The 13,219-nt window shown below is 36.6% G+C and overlaps 1 protein-coding gene across 3 annotated transcripts in view; it reads right to left on the reverse strand.

Moving 5' to 3' along the window:
- Nucleotides 1-13,219, reverse strand: part of LOC107701815 (coiled-coil domain-containing protein 120-like) — a 54,836-nt gene that overhangs the window by 2,881 nt on the left and 38,736 nt on the right. For 2 of the 3 annotated variants that reach the window (XM_016503931.1, XM_016503930.1), the window contains exons 2-10: nucleotides 11,829-11,961; nucleotides 11,622-11,703; nucleotides 10,625-10,755; nucleotides 9,748-9,864; nucleotides 9,528-9,651; nucleotides 5,551-5,607; nucleotides 4,113-4,254; nucleotides 3,144-3,245; nucleotides 871-1,926 (exon numbers count right to left, since the gene is read on the reverse strand). In XM_016503931.1, the coding sequence (XP_016359417.1) occupies nucleotides 871-1,926; nucleotides 3,144-3,245; nucleotides 4,113-4,254; nucleotides 5,551-5,607; nucleotides 9,528-9,651; nucleotides 9,748-9,864; nucleotides 10,625-10,755; nucleotides 11,622-11,703; nucleotides 11,829-11,876 (1,859 nt within the window). In that variant the 5' untranslated portion in view covers nucleotides 11,877-11,961. Of the gene's footprint in view, nucleotides 1-870; nucleotides 1,927-3,143; nucleotides 3,246-4,112; nucleotides 4,255-5,550; nucleotides 5,608-9,527; nucleotides 9,652-9,747; nucleotides 9,865-10,624; nucleotides 10,756-11,621; nucleotides 11,704-11,820; nucleotides 11,962-13,219 lie in introns of those variants that run through there. The other variant, XM_016503932.1, reaches the window with a different exon arrangement.

The following is a 13,219-nucleotide window of genomic DNA, read 5'->3' on the forward strand; positions in this document are numbered from 1 at the left end:
TGAATTTTTAGCATCATTACTCCAGTCACATGATCCTTCAGAAATCATTCTGATATTCTGATTTGCTGCTCAAAAAACATTTATTATTATTATGATGTTGAAAACAGCGGAGTAGAATTTTTTCAGGTTTCTTTGATGAATAGAAAGTTCAAAAAGTTAATGTTGCAAAAGCTTTTTATTTCAAATAAATGCTGACCTTTGGATCTTTCTATTCATCAAAGAATCCTGAAAAAAAACCCTGTTTTAAATATTGATAATAATAATACAAAAATGTTTCTTGAGCAGCAAATCAGCATATTTGAATGATTTCTGAAGGATCATGTGACACTGAAGACTGAAATTAATACTTTTATTCAAGGATGCATTAAATAGATCAAAAGTGACTGTAAAGACTTTTACAGTTACAAATCTATTTCAAACAAACTTTCTTTGAAAAAAATGGTTTCCACAAAAACATTAAGCAGCACAACTGTTTACAACATTGATAATAATAAAACATGTTTCTTGAGCACCAAATCAGCATATCAGAATAATTTCTGAAGGATCATGTCACAAAGTCTTGAGCTGAAAATTCAGCTTTGCCTTCACAAGAATAAATTACATTTAAAAATATATTACAATAGAAAGCAGTTGTTTTAAATTGTAATAATATTTCACAATATTACTGCTTTTGCTGTACTTTGGATCAAATAAATGCAGGCTTGGTGAGCAGAAGAGACTTCTTTAGAAAACATAAAAAAATCTTGCTGTTTAAAAACTTTTGACTGGTAGTGTATTACATATATACAAACACATACACATTTTTGCATTTATATTACTTTTTTTTTTTTTTACTTTATGCATGTAGATTTTAATGCAGTCTGCAATTACCTGCCATGTATAGGGTGTCCATGAAACGTGGCCGACTGGGGGATCTGTGGATAGGACGTGTCTGTTTGGAAGGACTGTGGCTGGTGTTTGAGTGGAGGATGGGGGTGTGAGTTGTGCAGAGAGGATGTGGTACGCCTGCGCTGAGTCTGAGTCCCCTCTTTGCCCTTCCCTCCGTTGGCCGTCTGTCCCAGCGCGTTCCTCAGATACCAGTCTCTCAAACCCTCCAGCGCCAGGGCCTTGTGCAGGCTGCGCGTGGGGTCGTCGGGGGTCGTGGGTGCGGAGGAGTCGAGAGGGTAATGGGGCGGTCTGTGGGGGTGGTCGATCTGCTGGTTATGCGTTGCATTAATGGCAGTACCATTGGAGGTGGTGGTTTCGTTGTAGGCAGAGAGCAGGATGGACTCTTGCTGGTGCTGCTGTAAGGGAACGAACGGGCCGCAGGATTTGGTGCGCGACACTTTGACCCTCCGTGGCTCACCGGGTTTCCCTCTCAGCATTAGAGGGCTGTAGGCCGGAGGGCCATTGCCCAGGATAAGCTGCTGCGATTGGGGAAAGCCATTCCTGTAGGGAGGCGGAGGAGCATTGGGACCGTCGGGCCACGGCCGGGCTTTTGCATTACTTTGCACCTGCAGCCTTTGTTGTTGCTGAGCTTGCATCTTCTGCTGCTTCCCCCACACATAATCCATGAGGATCTCACTGTAACCGACAACTCCGTTCGTTCCTCGACCTCCCGCGGCCGAGCGAACGCGGGCCAGCTCGGCATGCCCGTTTACCTGCCGCTCGGGGCTGCTCCGCTGCGCCTGTTTTAAAGTCTTGTCCATGATGGCTTCCGAGCTCTTGTACGGACCATTGCGTACAGGCATGCCTGACCTTTGACCTCCGTCTTCCGCTGCGGTGCCGTGCCGGTCGAGTAACGTCTCGGAGCTATTGCTACGTCTGTGCCCTTGCTCGTAGGACCCTGAGGACGACCCCTCCTGAGACTGCAGAGGCACCTGCTGGGACACCTCGGGATTGTCTGACCACTGCTTCACAGCAGCGGTGCCGCTAGATGATTCTGACCTACACAAATAAACAAGACATTTAAATGAATACAATTTATTACATTACATTAAAAAATTTAATAAATTAATATTTTTATTCAGCAAGGAATGCATTCAATTAAAGACATGTTAGTAAAGACATAATGTTACCCGTTTTAATTTATAATGTCAACAATAAATTATAATATAATGTTAATGTTTATAATGTTTGAAAAAGATTTCCATTTCAAATAAATGCTGTTCTTTTCGATTTTCTATTCAAAGAATTCAGCTTTGCCATCACAGAATAAATGACATTTTAAAATATATGGAAATAGAAAATTCTTTTAAATTGTAAAAAATATTTCACAATATTACTGTTTTTATTGTATTTTTGATCAAATATATACAGCCTTGGTGAGCATAAGAGACTTCTTTCAAAAACAATATGAATGGTAGTGTACATTTTTTAAAAGCAACAAATGTGACAACCAGAACAGCAAAAACAAAACTCATCATTACATGATGCTAGAGATTAATATTTACAGTTAGGGGGTTGGTAAAATCAGTAATCAGTAGTAACACTTCTAATTAATACATAAATTCAAAAAGCATCAATGAAGCAGCAAGACTGCATTTCTTATTTAAAGGGAGTCCACTCACCCTCATGTTGCTCCAAACCTGTATGACTTTCTTTGTTCTGTGGAACATAAAAGAAGATATCTGAAAGAATGCTGGTAACCAAACAATTTTAGTTCTCAATGACTTCCACTGGACAAAAAATACAATGGAAGTCAATGGGAACCAACATTCTTCCAAATATCTTCTTTTGTGTTCTACAGAACAAAGAAATGCATACGACATGAGGGTGAGCAAATAATGACTGACTTTTTTTTAAGCTAAGCCCAAGTGATGCACTGATTAAATGACAGCCACACAATGCTTTAGTGTATATGCTGATAGCAGTGTCTCCCAGTACCGCGCGGCACAACAAGCTGCTCTGTATGTGTAATTAAATTGAGAAGGAAATAATGGGGCTTTAAACTCAACCTCCTTAGACATCCATTATTTCATTACACATTATTGCAAATAAGTAATTTAATCAAAATGTTTGTGTCATTATCAATTCAAGGCTTTTAACTACAATATAAACCATTAGCTAAGTGTCTACTTGGCATTGATCTGAGTCAGCATTCGAGCTGATGTGTGCAGTGATGTGACATATGTTTGTGTATGTGTGTTTTGCGCATTTGTAACCTGATGTGCACTCCTGCTTTTCCATTGCGGGACAGGAGCGGAGTTGCCGGGACACTTCTACCTTCCAGATTCGACACACTTCTTGGAAGAGAGTGACTCGGGCTGGGAGAAAAATACAAGTAAAGTCTTCTTGTTATGAATCTAGCACACAGTTAACAAACCTGGTTTGTTGTTATATGGTGACGAAGACCATTTTATAAAACTGATGATGAAATAATGTTGTAGTCTTATTATTTTTGTTAAAACAATATTATTTTAATAAAAAAATCACCACTACATTATGATTACAGTATAGTCAACAATGTCTTTTAGCTTAAAACAACAGTTCATCAAAACTTAAAATCTGCTGAACATTTGCTCAAACTCATCTATACCTTAGATGGCCAGAGGGTGTTTTTTTCATTATTTAGCATTACAATGTAGCATTACATCACTTGTTAACCAATGGTTCACCAATGGATCCAATGACCCAATGGGTGCCGTCAGAATGAGAGTCCAAACAGAGGATAAAAACATCACAATAATCCACACAACTCCAGTCCATCAATTATCGGCTTGTGAAGTCAAATGTTTGTCGTGTGGATTACTGTGATGTTTTTATCAGCTGTTTGGACTCTCGTTCTGACGGCACCCATTCACTGCAGAGGATCCATTGGTGAGCAAGTGATGTAATGCTAATTTTCTCCAAATCTGTTCTGATGAAGAAACAAACTCATCTACATCTTGGATGGCCTGAGGGTGAGTAAATGTTCAGCAAATTCTCATTTTTGGGTGAACTATTCCTGCTACGGAGTGGTACAGAGTCTTTATTCTAGAATCAGGTTTTAATTACAAACCACTTAAACTGTTTTTCATCTAAATGAGGTGATTTCAGGCCAGCTTATCAATGCTGATTCACCATAAAGTGGAAAAACAGCTGTTCCTACTTTCTCATGCTGAGCATGAAAGCAAATTGTACTGAGTGTGTACCTGGCTGAGCTGGCCACAGAGTTGCGGCGTGTTTTCATCTCGTAATAGATATCCACAGGGGAGAGTTTTCGAGAAAACCTGTTGTCTGGGCTCCCCGAGACCAGCCGGGGCTGTGAGGGCGACAGGCCGTCAGAGGCGTCTTCTGATGGAGAGAGAAAGAGACTTGTGAGGTTGAGACAGAAGCATGCTTTCTACTTCACAGAGATAAACTTTAAAATACACTACACACTTCAAAGGTGTGGGTCAGTAAGATTTTTGAAAGCAGTTGTTATGCCTCCAAGGCTGCATTTGTTTGATCAAAAATACAGTAAACAGTAATATTGTAAACTATTATTACAATTTAAAATAACTGTTTTCTATTTGAATATATTACAAAATGTAATTTATTTCTGTGATTCAAAGCTGAATTTTCTTCAGTCACATGATCCTTCAGAAATCATTCTAATATGCAGATTTTTTTGCTCAAGAAACATTTCTTATTATTATAAATACTGAAAATGGTTGAAAAACTTTGTAGAAACCACAATATATTTTTGTAGAATTCTTTGATCAACTGAAAGTTCAAAGGAACAGCATTTATTTGAAATAGAAATCTTTTGTAGAAATCTTAATGTGTCCTTTCTGAATAAAATGATTACATTTTGAACAGAATATAATACAGAAGATTTTATAATTTCATTGCATTAAAAAACAAAACAAACCCAGTGTGATCTGTGCTCAAATGCTGCACAAGCTATATTTGTGCTATATTTCTTTATGAATAAAAGCAACTTGGTTTGATATTTTCATGTGTCTTAAGTAAATAGATTTTGGGGCCACTGAACATACACAAGTGCTTTTAAAAGAGGGTACTTATGTATCAATTACAGCAAAATTCATAGTTATAATGCCACACCTTCAGGAACTAAGGACAAACAGTGACTTAATCACTATATTAACTATTTTGTTTTGTCTTCATAACTATTACTGGCATGTATTTCAAATAAGTGCTGTTCTTTTGAACGTTTTATTCTTCAAAGAAATTATCTTTGCATGACATCTAAAATATATAAAAATAGATTTTTTTTTAATTATAATAATATTTTACAATATTACTGTTTTTACCCTATTTTTGTTGTTATTTGTAGTGATGCTTTGGCAATGTTGTGTATAAAACATTTTCAGTATGCCAATAAAACACAACACTTCTTGATCAAAAATTGAGAGAGAAAGAGAGAGCGTGAGAGAATGTGTGAGAATCAAAATTGCCATAGGGAGAGGATTCGTTCAGTGAGTGTTAATAACAGGCTTTTGACTCATTGATGTGAACACTCTAATGACCCCCGCGGGGTCTCTCCGTCCACTCAACTCATCCTGCCATTGTAATAGTGCTTCTTATCTCAGTCTCTCGAATTCATTATCCTGCTAATGTAACGCGCTGATCCGTCCCATAACTCACCAGCATCCTGATTGGTGGAATCAGACGTGGAGCTGCTCTCTGACTTCACCGTGTTATCTGAGGACATAAACATTTACATTATGTAACTCAACTGAACTGATACACACATTACATGAGGTTACATAAACACACTGTATTGGCTCCATGCTGCTGATCATGGATGAGGTTATATTGTTGTTATATTGTAACATTGTCGATGTTATTGTATGTGTTAGATGTACAAAAATGTCCCTGGAAGTCCACTAAATCTGACAAAACCTTCTTTTAGGTTTTCCTCAAATCTAAAAGCAATGTTTTTGTAAAGAATTTCTATAATTATATTTATATTTCTAAAATTGTGGAAATATTTATTCATGATTTTATTCATGATTTACTTGTAAATAATTTTCTATATACACTTGTGGAAATACTTATTTAACATTTTTCAAATATTTTATTTATTATTATTTAAAGGGGTTTGTGGTTACAGTTAGTAGTTATTAAAGTCTATAGATTGTCTAGTGTTATTTTAGTGTCATGGAGATATCGTTTATATTTATTAATATTTGAAATTGTTTTAATTTTTATATTTTCCATTTTTGTAATTTTGTTGTGTGTTTTTGTCATTTCTATTAGTTTTTGTTTAAATAAGTCTATATAGTATAGAGTTTTTAATCAATTAATTATTTTATTTAAGTTTTAGTTTTACTTATTTTAGTTCATCAAGAAAATGAGAAATCCTGCCTTGACAACTAGCTGAAATCAGTTTAAGATTTTTTTGTATTATATTTTATTTTAGTTAAAGTTTATTTCAAATAAGAGATTTTTTGTGTCCTCTTAAGGTGAAAAAAACATGGTTACTATAGTTAAACCATGGTAACCACAAATTAACCATGGTTTTACAACAATAAGCTTAATTTTACCATGGCATTTGTTGTAAAACTGAAAAAAAAAAACATGGTTAGCCTACTACCGAAGAACCCGCACCGAAGTCTGATCTGAATTAAAAGATTTGCGAATCTGCTCCTAAATTCCGATCTAAATCAAATTATTCCCGATCCGAGCTCCGCAGTCCCGATCTGAATAATGATTTGCAAACCATCATTTCAGATCAGGACTTTGGAGCACATATCGTGAATCATTCAATTCGCGAAATGATTCGTGAACCTGCTCCAAAGTTCCAATCTGAATCAAAAGATTCACAAACCCGCTCCGAAGTTCGTCTGATCTAAATTAAATGATTTGCGATCCGAAGTTCCGATATGAATCAAAAAATTTGTGAACCTGCTCCAAAGTTCCGATCTAAACCAAATGATTTGCAATCCACGCTCCACAGTCCCGATCTGAATAATGATTCGCAAACCATAATTTCAGATCAGGACTTTGGAGCACATATCGTGAATCATTCAATTCGCGAAATGATTCGTGAACCCGCTCCGAAGTTCCAATCTGAATCAAAAGATTCACAAACCCGCTCCGAAGTTATCAAAAGATTCACAAACCCGCTCCAGAGTTTTGATCTAAATCAAATGATTCGTGAAACGCGTGAAACGCGCCCGATCTGAAACTTTTGTGACGCAATAGTTTAACTGATTCAGAGTTTCGAAACGCTCAGTTTCACTCATTACAATACTTGTTTGTTTTTTTCAATTACACGCGATGTTGCAATTCGAAAATGAATGAACCTACATAGAACGTCTGATCTAAATTAAATGATTTGCGATCCGAAGTTCCGATATGAATCAAAAAATTTGTGAACCTGCTCCAAAGTTCCGATCTAAACCAAATGATTTGCAATCCACGCTCCACAGTCCCGATCTGAATAATGATTCGCAAACCATAATTTCAGATCAGGACTTTGGAGCACATATCGTGAATCATTCAATTCGCGAAATGATTCGTGAACCCGCTCCGAAGTTCCAATCTGAATCAAAAGATTCACAAACCCGCTCCGAAGTTCGTCTGATCTAAATTAAATGATTTGCGATCCGAAGTTCCGATATGAATCAAAAAATTTGTGAACCTGCTCCAAAGTTCCGATCTAAACCAAATGATTTGCAATCCACGCTCCGTAGTCCAGATCTTAATAATGATTCGCGAACCATAATCGCGATCTCGAATCATTCAATTTACGAAATGATTTGCAAACCTGCTCCCAAGTTCTGATCTGAATCAAAAGATTCACAAACCCGCTCCAGAGTTTTGATCTAAATCAAATGATTCGTGAAACGCGCTTTGAAGTCCCGATCTGAAACTTTTGTGACGCAATAGTTTAACTGATTCAGAGTTTCGAAACGCTCAGTTTCACTCATTACAATACTTGTTTGTTTTTTTCAATTACACGCGATGTTGCAATTCGAAAATGAATGAACCTACATAGAAGATTAATCTACATAGAGTGATAGTCAATGTAAAAAGAGCAAATGGGAAAAGCAGATGAAAACAAAACAGCATAACAACATAAAGTTAGAGGGTAAACTTTATCATTCAACTGAACTGTGCACGTATGTTTTAGCCACTTCGGCCCATGTATTAAATGTGCATCCTTGACGGTGTGCAGTTTTCTAGCGTATTTCTTTAAAGGCACAATATGTACGAACCGCGCCCTCCAGTGGCGAAAATGACATATTGTGCCTTTAACTCCTCAGCCAATGTCAGTGGTATGACCTATTTAAGATGTGTCTGAAATTACAACAACAATGGTTACATACACATGTATTTAATTGTTTAATCAAATTTATTGCTTGAGACAATTTAGTGGCTGGATATTGGTAGGGACATGTCCCTAGCATCCCTAGTAAATTCTATGCCCTTGGTTTTAGTTGTAGTTTTAGCTAACTATAATAACCCTGGTTTGTCCTTATCCAGACAGCTACATAAACTTCCTCAACACTTCCTGTTACACAACCAACACATCTCACGTGTCTCATTTAAGGCAGACTGTTTTACATGTTTGCACACGAGAAAACCTACTCTTCTAAATTTATACCACATACGCAAACACGCAAACACATTCAAGTGTTCCCACGGTTCAGAGCCAGACCGCCAGCTTGACACTAAATTGGTCTGATTCACTGTAAACCAGTCTTCATCCATTCTCTATTTACCAAAGTCTAAGTCACGTGAGTTTAGCACTACATATGAAGAATCTTTGTGAGCTTTAATCAATGTTATCTTTAATCTGATCTCTATAACCTTTGCTTATTTTGATCTGTAGACCTCAGTGTCTCAGTGTGATGTCAGTTATCCTCATTACATCAACTTTTTTACAGCTGGGTTGCTCAGTTTGACCATGGACTAAAACACTGCTTAGGGCTGAGACAAACATTGATTTGTCAATTAGGTGAGCAGCTAGTATAAATGATACATTTTAAAGTGTTTAACAGGTTTAATGGACACAAAATAACCATCCACAATAAGTTTTAAACTGCTTTTTTTTTTTTTTTTATTATACAGTCAACTCAAACATCACTGCTCAAAAGCTTGGGGTCTATTTTTGAAAGAAATTAATACTTTTATTTAGCAGGGATGCATTAAATTGGTCAAAAGTGACAGTAAAGACATTTATGATGTTACAAAAGATTTCTATTTCCAACAAATTTCAACATTGATAATAATAGTAAATGTTTCTTGAGCAGCAAATCAGCATTTTAGAATGATTTCTGAAGGATCATGTGACACTGGAGACTAGAGTAATGATGCTGAAAATTCAGCTTTGTATCACAGAAATAAATTACATTTTACAATATATTCAAATAGAAAATACTTATTTAAAATTCTAATAATATTTCATAATATCACTGTTTTTACTGTATTTTTTTTATAAATGCATGCAGCCTTGGTGAGCATAAGAGACTGCTTTCAAAAGCCTTCAAAAATCTTCTAGACCCCAAACTTTTGAACGGTAGTGTATACTGTATACATAAATAAAATAATCCAAAACATCAATTTTGGCCATGAAATGGTGTTTAGTTCATCTGTATAATCTTGAAACCCACCTGTGTGGCATCCTCTATGAACCGGTCGTTTGCTGTGTGGAGGATGGTGTTCTGAATCGACGTGCCTGCGGAGGGCGCCACTGAACAGAGTGTTCTTTGTCTTGCGCTGAGAGACGTCCTCTTCCTAAGCCAGCACAAACATTGAGCAACTTATAATATTTATCTATCACGTATCTGATATCAAATTAGTGGCCACCCATATCATCTCAAATGCACACACCTCATTTTTGGTGTTATGTTTGGATCCGCTGCGGGACAGACCAGCCCTGCGCCGCACATGAGGGAGCTTCTCTCCGGTTTCCAGAGCATATTCATGAGGAACTTCACCTGTCAATTCCTGACAAAATGAATGAAGAACAAACATGAATAAGTTCATTTTTCCTTAAAACTATTTAATTTTTATTTTTAATTTTTAAAGCAGACATATCCACTTTTGTAGAATATTATATTTATAATCATTTAGTCAAGTTTTCACACCAAAAAAGTCAATATTTAAATTTCCATGCTTATTTTTTCACCCTTAGAATTAATTGCTGCTATATCGTATATAGGAGCTCGGTTATGATTGGCTAACATTTTTGCATATGAAATGAATTACGATATTTCTGGTAAGTTGCTGAATACTAAATACAATAGATGTTGATGTGCACGAACTGTTGGGCATATGTTAACGTGGTTGTAACGTTGTTAGCAGCTCAGTTTTTCAGCTAAATATTCATAAATGGTCTTGTGAGGGAGATTTGCGTTGTGAATGTTAAGAGTATGTCACATGTACATTATTTCAAAAGAGAACCACAACCACTCTTTTCTACGATATGACTCAAAGCACACACATCTGAAGTAACACATGCTGTGTAAAACCAGCATTTCAAAAGCCAAGCTTGTTGAGATACAAGTATTAGCAAAGATTAGCTGGGCATATGGCGGCATCTCTGCGGCGTCACATGATCTGGCAGCTCACCGATGTGTGGTTCGCCAGTGACACCATGAAGAAATACAAAGTTTATCATGTCAAGTTTCTTGTTCTAGTTCTTCATAAATAGAACAAGTTCTGAGAAACGACTTCATTAAATTCTGATTTCTTTTTCGACACTGACCGCCTCCTGCAGACAGACGCGTTTGAGTTCTGCTATTCGAGTGTTGAGCAGCGACTGCAGACTCCTCCGGCGCTCGTGCAGCTCCACCATCCGCTCCGCACGCTGCTTACTGTCCATAGCGGCCTGCAGCTCTGTGAGAAACACACACACATCATGTTATATATCATGGAAGGGACCTCAAATCGACTTATTTTAAAGTTTTTTAAAATATCCTCTTCTGCTCACCAAGGCTGCATTGATTTGATCAAAAATATAGTAAAAACCAATCAAATTAAACAATACAATAAAGCAATAAAAATAATAGCTTTCCATTTGAATGTATTTTAAAATGTAATTTATTCTTGCAAAGCTGAATTTTCAGCATCATTACTCCAGTCTTCAGTGTCACATGATCCTTCAGAAATCAATCTTACGAACTAAATTCTTACTGACCCCAAACTTTTGAACTGCAGTGTGCAGGTTCTAATTTTTAATAGCAATTAAAGATAATAAATAAATGAATAAATAATTTAAAAAAACATTTCCTCTATTTTCCGACTGTCAGGATTGTCTTAATAATAATTTGTTTAAAATAAAGTATTTTAAGTAGTTCTTAAATTCTTGCCAAGAAATCATGCATAACTGAGAAAGACATGAAAAACATACCCTTAACCTTTCCTTTTTGGATAGGTCTTGGCCTTTTTTACATGTAAAATATTTAAAGATTTAAAGGTACATTTCTGCAACATTTGCATCACCAAATGGCAAATGCAAACTGCAGTTTCCAGTTTAATAATATTTAGTCCCTTCATGAAGATGTCCTTCTCTTAGAAACCTCCTTTAAAATGTCCCCACAGTAAGGTTTTGTGAGGTCTATGTGAGAACACTTGGTCGCCACAATACACAAAAACAAAACACACAAGCTTGTCAGACTAACAATTTACAAAGTACAGGTATTATGTAGAAAGACAAGTTCTTATCAACAAACAAACACACACAGACACATGGAGGTGCTCACCAGGGCCTGTTATCAGGTGACCTTTGACCTCCATGTCATACGTCTTTTGCGTCACCTCACTGCCTCCTGATTGTAAGTTTACCTACAGAGCCATGAAGAAAACAAACAAAACATGACAATGACAAATCTTTCTGGCAGCAGACTCAGCTGGAGTCTATTAAAACCATACAAGCGTGTAAATAGTTGAAACGTTTCTTACCTTCTCACCTTTTGGTAACAGTCATATGTACTGCAGAGGTTTGGACTTGTGGCCATGAAGCAGATTTGCGGCTGGGTGATGCTCCAGTACTGCAGGGGGGAGCCACTGTGCTGCTGTGCAACGCTTCACAAACTCAATGCCCTGAAACATAAAACAAACCACATGACACACTGTAGACCATCCACACATAAGAGTTCTGATCTAGAGACAGGCTTTGAAGACAAAATCTCAGACTGACTACAAAGTTGCACTTAAAGTGCCCCTATTATGGGTAATGAAAGGTTCATATTTTGGTTTTGGGAGTCCCCAACAACAGGTTGACATGCATGCAAGGTCAAAAAACACTTTCATTGTCTTATAATATGCATTTATTTTACCTTACGCTCAACGATTAATTTTTCCAAACCCCTCCTTTGCGTGAGGCTAATCTGCGGTGATTGGTCCGATTGGTCTCATTTTCATTTCATCATGCCTGTAATGCCTGATAAAGCAGCGTTTGTAAGCGCAGTGCTGCTTTGTGTACAGCGTTACTGGGGAAACCGCTATTTTACTGCTCCAACAGCGGCACCTAGTGGCAAAGAATGAATTTGCATTCAGACCAATGCGAAAAGACCAACAAGTGGGCGGGCAATATGCTAATGTTTCATGTTGAGGTCAACATGAAACGGCTTGGGATTCATTTTAAAAACGATTCGTTTCAATGATTCTTAGTCGACTCTTTCTTTTGAGAGACAATAACTTTATACATGGTGCACTTTCAGATTTAAAACTTTCCAGGATGTTTTCATTCACTTAGAGCTGTGTTACACACTGCATGAAAGGTAATTTTCAAAAATCCATAATAGGGGCACTTTAATTTAACTGATAGAACAGGTGAGTTTTAGGAGATATAACTGATTTATCAACTCAGAAAATTCCTTAGGAGAATAAAAATTAGATATAAATGAGAGCCTTTTTGACACAATTTTGAGTACAGAGCTATAAAATTAAACGAATAGCAGCTCAGATCATTTGGTCTTGGAGGAATTTGATGAGAAATGTTTGCGTTCAGATCTCTGACCTTTGATTACTCTGAAGTTCTCTGAAGTTTTAGTATCTTGGCAAAAATTTGAGACACTGAGATCTCTTTAAAATAAACATTTGCAAGTCTTTATAAAATGAAAACAATCTGAGACATCATTAAAAGTCTCAATCTATGAGAAACAACTGAGATATTAAAAAGCTTGCAGTGTTCATGGAGGTAACCAAAGATTTTAAAGCTTTCTCGGGTTCACAAAATTAAAGATGTTTCTTTAGAGCCTTCAATACATTGTAGTTATTATTAACTGAAATGAAAACTATTAAAAAAAATAAAAGAATCAAAAAGCCTATACACACACACACATACAGTATATGTAGA

This window comes from Sinocyclocheilus anshuiensis, unplaced genomic scaffold (genome assembly GCF_001515605.1).
Source record: "Sinocyclocheilus anshuiensis isolate Anshui unplaced genomic scaffold, SAMN03320099.WGS_v1.1 scaffold258, whole genome shotgun sequence".
Taxonomy (NCBI): Eukaryota; Metazoa; Chordata; class Actinopteri; order Cypriniformes; family Cyprinidae; genus Sinocyclocheilus; species Sinocyclocheilus anshuiensis.